Genomic DNA, 7,184 nt, shown 5'->3' on the forward strand with positions numbered 1-7,184 from the left:
TTGAATGCTATTTATTATTTAACACAAAATAAAATATTTTAGTTTTATAATATTCATATTTATCTTATTAGATAACTACAATATATTTCTATATCCGTCAATTTCATGTTAAATCATATCATCTGGACACAGCATAACCACAAGACGTGACAAATGAGAATCTGTAAAGGCCTAAAGGGCCTCTTGCCTTCGTTGTTTAGGATTTTTTTCACCGTCTAAGAACGCGATGTAAATTGTGTTTTTTAAAATTTTAATTTTTTTTATATTTTAAATTATTTTAATGTTCTAATCTCAATAATAATTTATAAAAAATTATTATTTTAATATATTTCAACACAAAAAATATTTTAAATAATAACTACAACCACACTAAATAAAAAACTGGCCATTAAGGCCAATAAAAACGTACGGTTGGCATATCTCTTCAATCCTTCCAATTATTAAGAGAATCAAAATTAGATACCAACTAATTTATTTGGATTTAAACGTACGGTTGGCATGTAGACGACGAGATCCTCGCTATCAAAACAATTCATGACACAATTTGTCGTCTTTGAACATGCCAGTTGAAGGGACTAAATTTCTCATATATAAAAATTAAAATTTTAAAAGGCAGGTATGGGGATTCTGGATACAATTTGCACTAGTTTATTTACCCAATTCTGACAGATTTAGAAGCAGCACAAACGCTTCTGACATGAAGGGAATCCTGTGCTCGGCCAGCCAAGCCTAGGAGAAGGAAGGAGTTTCAATAAAAAACAACATCACTATACTTCTTGAAATTAAGTAATGGATTAATGCAAATGAACCCTTATTTGATCTCCTCAGTTGTAGGCCATACTAATTTATAAAAAAAAATATGATAATGGTTGTTTTTTAAAGATTTTTTTGCTGGAAAATATATCAAAATAATATATATTTTTATTTTTAAAAAATTATTTTTGATATCAAAATATTAAAAAAATAAAACACATAAAAAATTAATTTTAACTTATACCATGTTGCCTTCCTATCAAAGGAACTTCAATATGATAAAGAAGATTTATTTTCTTTGATTTTTTTGGTTCGGTCAACTCTTAAAAATTTGTTAAATTTCACTTAATACACTTGGTCCTTGTATAGGAGGTGCATCTTTAACATGTAAGCTAGCTCAAAAATACCTCTTGTTTGTGATTTAAAAAAAAAAAAAAAAAAAACACGAAACGATTTTCTGCTAAAATTCAGCATACTTTTCTGTGTATTTAGTATTATCTATCCCATATTTTTGAGCCTTTGATCAACATAGCAGCACGTATACTGAATTTAATCAGTGGGCTTATGATATCACACAGGAGCACATCTGCAGTGAGATGGGCTTCCTTTAGCTTGAGATTTATTGCACTGTGAACCTGCTTGATTCTTGCTGTGACTGAGGCGAGTCTACAACATGAAGCATCAATACAATACCTATATCCATTGAGACCACTGCAATTATAGGGCTCCAAGGTTGTGAGGCAGGCGATAGATACTATAAAGGAGAAGAATAACATGGGACGAGAGAGAGAGAGAGAGAGAGAGAGAGAGAGAGAGAGAGAGAGAGATCCATTGAGAACACTGCATTTATAGGGCTCCAAGGTTGTGAGGCAGGCGATAGATACTATAAAGGAGAAGAATAACAAGGGACGAGAGAGAGAGAGAGAGAGAGAGAGAGAGAGCAGGAAAAAGATAATGAGCCAACGGAAGCTTTCATCTTTCAAAGATAAGTTACCAGACATACATCTTATGCGTCAGGGAAAGAACAGTTTGACATGTAATCTCGTATGATGGGTGTAGATTACTTTGAGTGTTACTCCATATTTTAGGACAAGAACACTTGAAAACTATTAGTTTTGATCAACCGGCATACAGGACAAACATTGATTAACGCATCACACTCTTTACACAAGCAGAGATGCCTGCAGGGCATTAACAACACGGACACTTCCCTTGTTTTGCATGCTCGACATGTCACATGTTCCTTCAAGCCTTGATAGTTCCAGGGGAGAGGCTTTGCAGGGTCACCTGAAAAGTTCAGGTACTTGTTAGGTTCAATGTAAGAGGTAGCATCATCAATCTCATTGTCTCCGAATCCTTCCTTCCCTTGATCAGCGCCCTGTGAAATTGCCTGCTGGAGGTTGCTCTTCAGGACATTGACAACTGATTCATTGTACTTTGCTCTATAGTGCCAGTTCTGGGCTTCAGCAGCCACCTGCCTTATTCTCTCAATCAATTCCTTGTTTTTACGGTTTATGTTCTCTATTTCTCTGTCTTTTTCCTGTAGCTTCTTGCTCACACCCTTCTCCATGGCAGAAAGCAAAGAAGAAATATGTCTATGCTTCAAGTCCCTCACCCCCTTAGCCAAGTGCTCCTCCTGTTTGAAGGAGATTCATGTAAAGCCAAAAATTAACAACGTATACACTAATATGTAAGTAGATGGTTTGATCCCGCACAATCATCAATGTACACCCCCCCACCCCAAATTGAAAAAAAAAAGGGGGGGGGGGGTTCTGGTCTCCAATCAGGTAATCATGAATCCAAGAACTTCATCTTATCAAAACAAAGAAATCTTCATAATAATTGATCTAGCCCCAGTAAACGCTCATAAATATTAGAAATCATTTCAATTTGGCAATCATGCACAAAATTGCAAGCAGTGGGAATGAGATAAGAAAGCAGAGATAGTTTAATAACATGTAGCATAACAGCATGCCAGAAGTGTTAGTGTGTGACCTGATACCTGAATCTTGATATACTGATCAAACTCATCGTTCTGCCGATCAAGCTCAGTCTTAATATTGTCACCAAGGGACAGGATGATTGAAGGTGCAGCACTCATACTTCCACTTGCAGAAGTTATGGATGAGTTGTGCTCATCATCATCATAAGATAGACGCAACCCAGTTGAAACAGGGTTTGGGTTTGGAATGCTTGCTGAGCGGTCAGCTTCATCTTGACAAATGTTATAATTTAAGGAAATCTGTAGCTTTTGCTGTCTGCCAAAATCTTCTGCTTCCCTTCCACGTTTATTGGTACGGAGGATAGGAGTTCCATGTTCATTTCCAAAATAATTCACTGGATCAATGCTGCATCCAGCTGCCACTAAAACAACCAATGGCATATTACAGATCAATCAAACCACATTATCTTGAAAAAAACAAAAAGAAAAGAAGGACCAGGAAGAGAGTGAGTCTGTCAAACAATAACCAAAGAAAAGAAGTAATTCTAGATTTGATATCCATTTTCAGTAATTGAGACAATTAATAATCTTTTATTCTTGATTTCTGTTTACTTGGTTAATTATTTAATCCCATTCCTGTAATGAAAGGACTATAAAAGGTATGAACTTGAATTATGAGTTAACGACTATCTAGCATAGATCCCTCACATTCTGAGGAATGAAAGAAGTGTGTTCAATTCCAAAAAAGGTTTCATTGTCAAAGCCCTAACTATCATAAAGAATAGGTTCTCTTCTTACAGGCACCACAATTCTTATAGTTCTAAATAGAAAGCGAGGATAATAGATAGGAAATAGAAATGCAAATAAGAAATAACAGGAGAATTGATAAATATTATAGAAAACTCCTAAACAGTGTCAATATCCTAAAAGAAATTAAGACTCTGAATACTAGATAGTATTATACACTATTATGTAAATTCGAACTCCACAATAAACTAGAAGTTGATGAAAACCTAAAATATTCAGGAAAAAATAATAATAAAAAAAAAACCCAGATACCCATTCCTTTTTCAACACATTCATAATGCCTTGTTATCTTTTCATAACACATCCCACAAAACAGGTTCAGGAACAAATAACATTTAATTAAGGGTACCTGGTGCCTGAAGCTCATTATCACATGACCATACCTAGGAGGTTTGTTACATCACACTTAACATAGTAAATCAATTAATTCATTTGCTAGAGAGGACCACGAGCAAACAGAGTAGAGACACATACACCATAGACAATTTATAGAATCAAGCACTAAGAATAAAAAAGAATACAACTTAATGAGATGAGAACTCACAATTACCAAACAACTGCAACTGGTTTGATGCGTTGGTCTGATAAGGAATATGATTCTCATCCATGAAAACAGGAAGCAAAGAATTGCCATTGTTGCCCCCCAACATTTTCTTGCCAGCAAATCCAAATTTATCATAAAGTTATAACAGCTTAGGAATGGCACAACTACAGGTGATATTTCACCTGAAGAAGAAGAAGAAGAAGCAGATGGTTCACAAGATCACATCACCAAATTCCATATCTAAAATCACTACTCAAACTGATTGGAAGAGACAAATTTTCTTTTCAACAAATTAATGTTTCAAATAACATGCATATTAGGCTAACTGTGAAGACTTGCCTCAAATAATTCAACTCGGGCTCAAACTTAAAAATTCAATATTATGTTGATCATTCTAACCGGGAAATGTGGATGCCTGATGATACCTGTAAGAAAACATAGAAACATCATCACATCAATGCCGCAGCCAGTTAAGCTAGCTAGGTGGCACATACTTCATACTACAGATACAATACATACTAAGATATGAGGTGTATAAAGCATAGTCATCAATTCGTAAGAATGCACAGAAGACAAGGTGTATAGGATTTGAAGCCACACAATTGTTTCAAGAGTCTGAGACACATGGATACAGTATTTTAAACCATATAAAGCTTGTGGCCATGTTACACAGGGCAAATGAAGTACATGGCACCACTATAAGACATAATTATTTTTAAACAGGTTAAACACCTGCACAGGTTCTAGAAGCAACAAAAGCAAATACATAGGATGCAGTGCTCAAAGGAAAAGAGTTCGAAAAAGACAACAACAAGCAAGTATCATCCAGCACAAATGCAATAGGAATTTGTGCACAAAGCTTGGCTGTTATAAGAGTAATTTTAGGGGTGCTAACACTTCTACTAAACTTTTTACTAACATCACACATTGCAATCATTGCAGGACTTAATCTATCACATCACTCGTTAAATAATAACACAACACTCTATCTTAGATTTTAGCAGTGTTAGTATCCCTCGTACTATTCTTAGGTTACTGTTGCCCAATTATTTTTTTGGTTCTAATGGTCAGATATCTTCAAGGAAGCTTTCACACATCAAGGCTGTGTTCTTGCAGGAGTGGGCTTCCCCATTGTCAAACAGTGCATTCACATGAAATTTCTTTTTCACAACCCCTTGGATATGAATCCAGGATGATAACCAGGGAATCAAGCCTTCCTGCCACTGAACCAATAGCTCGAGGATTATTTTTCTCTTAGTTCAATGCTGCTTCCATTATGTTAGTGAGAATAAACACAGACCCACTTTGATGGGGTTGCATTGCTTGCTGGGAAGAAATGCATACGTACACCAGCCCCGCTTAACCATCACTACATGGAATAAAAAATAATAGGATTCAATAATTTCAATATGCTAAACTGAAAGTGCAAAGGGCCTAAAGATGATCACCATGCATCATCATAAAAAGCAAATAGATGAAAGAATAAACAAAAGGGAATTAATCCAGAATAATATCTCTAATTATACCACTAAAATGTGATATATAGAATAATAGTAGTAATTAACCGTTGAAAAAGTGTTTTCCCTTTACCTTTGAAGCAAATAAGATGAGGAATGAGGATGTTAAGCGACTAAATTAACTGATGGAGAAGAATAACATCAGAAAGAAGGATGCTTTGTGGCAAGATGGACAACTGGTATGTGAATTGTGAACAAAAGATGAAAACTTGAAAGTAAGTCTCTTGAAAATCATAAGATAAATTAAGAAAAAGGAAGATTTTGTTTTTGTTTTGGGATAACTACAAATGGAAATGTAAATTGACTTCATAAATATGAAAAAAAAAAAAAAAGGAAAAATATATAAAAAAACATATCTGAGAAGCAACAAGATTCAGATCACCAGCAAGATCCACCAGATAAACAGAAACCATCCAACCCAGAAAAAGAGATGAAAAAAAAAAAACAAAAACAAAAACAGGGCCAAAAATACCTCAATATGCTAGATGATTTCGCTCAGAGAGCACAAAGATCCTGCAAAACCAACATCACATGTCAATCCATTTACAGACAGACCAGGCAACAACATCAAAAAAGAAAAAAAAAAAAAGAACTTGAGCATACCTACAAAAAAAATTATTCTGAGAGAAAAAAATCAATCATATATAGGATCTGAAAGAAACCCCCATGCATCATCAACTCGATAACCCAAAAGAATAATAATAATAATAATAATAATAATAAGAACAACAACAATAGAAATAGTAACGGAAGAAGGTAAATAAATGGTTATGGTAGTGGGATGGTTATAAGGGCAGGGAGAAGAGGATGTTGCGGTTGGAGAGTGGGAGTTGGAGAAAAAAATAATAAGAGAAATAAATTATTCAGAAAATTCTTTTTTTATTATTTCCTATTAAATTTAATGCATTGGTGGTTTGGTTTGATGTATTGTACTGACAAAAACAAAAGCGAGGTGGCAGTGACTGCCTGCCACTGACTGCTTTTGCGTTAACTAGTTTACGCAAAACTGAATTTCCTTCCCGTCTTTTTTTAATCGATTTATCTTTATATTTTAAAAAATATTTTTAAAAAATTAAAAATATTTTTATTTCTTCTATTTTCTTTCAATTAATATTTTTTTGATATTTTTTAAAAAATTTTAATATTCTTATTTTAAAAATAATTTTTTAAAAATAAAAAAATATTATTTTGATACTTTTCTAAATAAAAAATATTTTAAAAAACAACTACATTCTTGAACAGCTATAATAAAATCAATGTAAAAATATTACTAATAAAAATGAAAGAATATATATATATATATATATATATATATATATATTCCAAGTAATATTGACTTTGTAAAAATAAAATAAAAACATAATAGTATTCGGATTATAATTTAATCTAAATTTAATATGTATCAACATAACTCAATTTAAATGAATAAATAGTTTTTGAATAGTTACATAACATAATGGATAATAAATGAGATATAAATATTGTCAAACTCATATCAAAACTCACTCAAACCCAACCTGTAATTAATATATATATATATATATATATATATAGTAATAAATAATAATTAGAAAATGCATACCAGTAACTCAATGAATAATTTATAAATATTTAAATTTAT

The 7,184-nt window shown here is 33.0% G+C and overlaps 1 protein-coding gene across 13 annotated transcripts; it reads right to left on the minus strand.

Annotated features, from left to right (window-relative positions):
* Positions 1-1,708: 1,708 nt before the first annotated feature.
* On the minus strand, positions 1,709-6,409 carry LOC118045446 (BOI-related E3 ubiquitin-protein ligase 1). Of its 13 annotated transcripts, none has more exons than XM_073411952.1 (7): positions 6,167-6,405; positions 6,036-6,076; positions 5,395-5,415; positions 4,386-4,471; positions 4,047-4,155; positions 2,756-3,117; positions 1,709-2,389 (listed from the first exon to the last, which is right to left on the minus strand). In XM_073411952.1, exons 5-7 carry the CDS (start codon positions 4,150-4,152, stop codon positions 1,838-1,840), a joined length of 1,020 nt encoding a protein of 339 aa, XP_073268053.1. In that variant the 5' UTR covers positions 4,153-4,155; positions 4,386-4,471; positions 5,395-5,415; positions 6,036-6,076; positions 6,167-6,405; the 3' UTR covers positions 1,709-1,837. The 13 variants fall into 13 exon arrangements, with proteins under 13 accessions (XP_073268053.1, XP_073268052.1, XP_073268051.1 ...); XM_073411951.1 differs by having other exon boundaries at positions 5,347-5,415; XM_073411950.1 differs by having other exon boundaries at positions 5,142-5,415.
* Between the last annotated feature and the right edge of the window lie 775 nt (positions 6,410-7,184).

The sequence above is a fragment of the Populus alba genome, chromosome 10 (genome assembly GCF_005239225.2).
Source record: "Populus alba chromosome 10, ASM523922v2, whole genome shotgun sequence".
Taxonomy (NCBI): Eukaryota; Viridiplantae; Streptophyta; class Magnoliopsida; order Malpighiales; family Salicaceae; genus Populus; species Populus alba.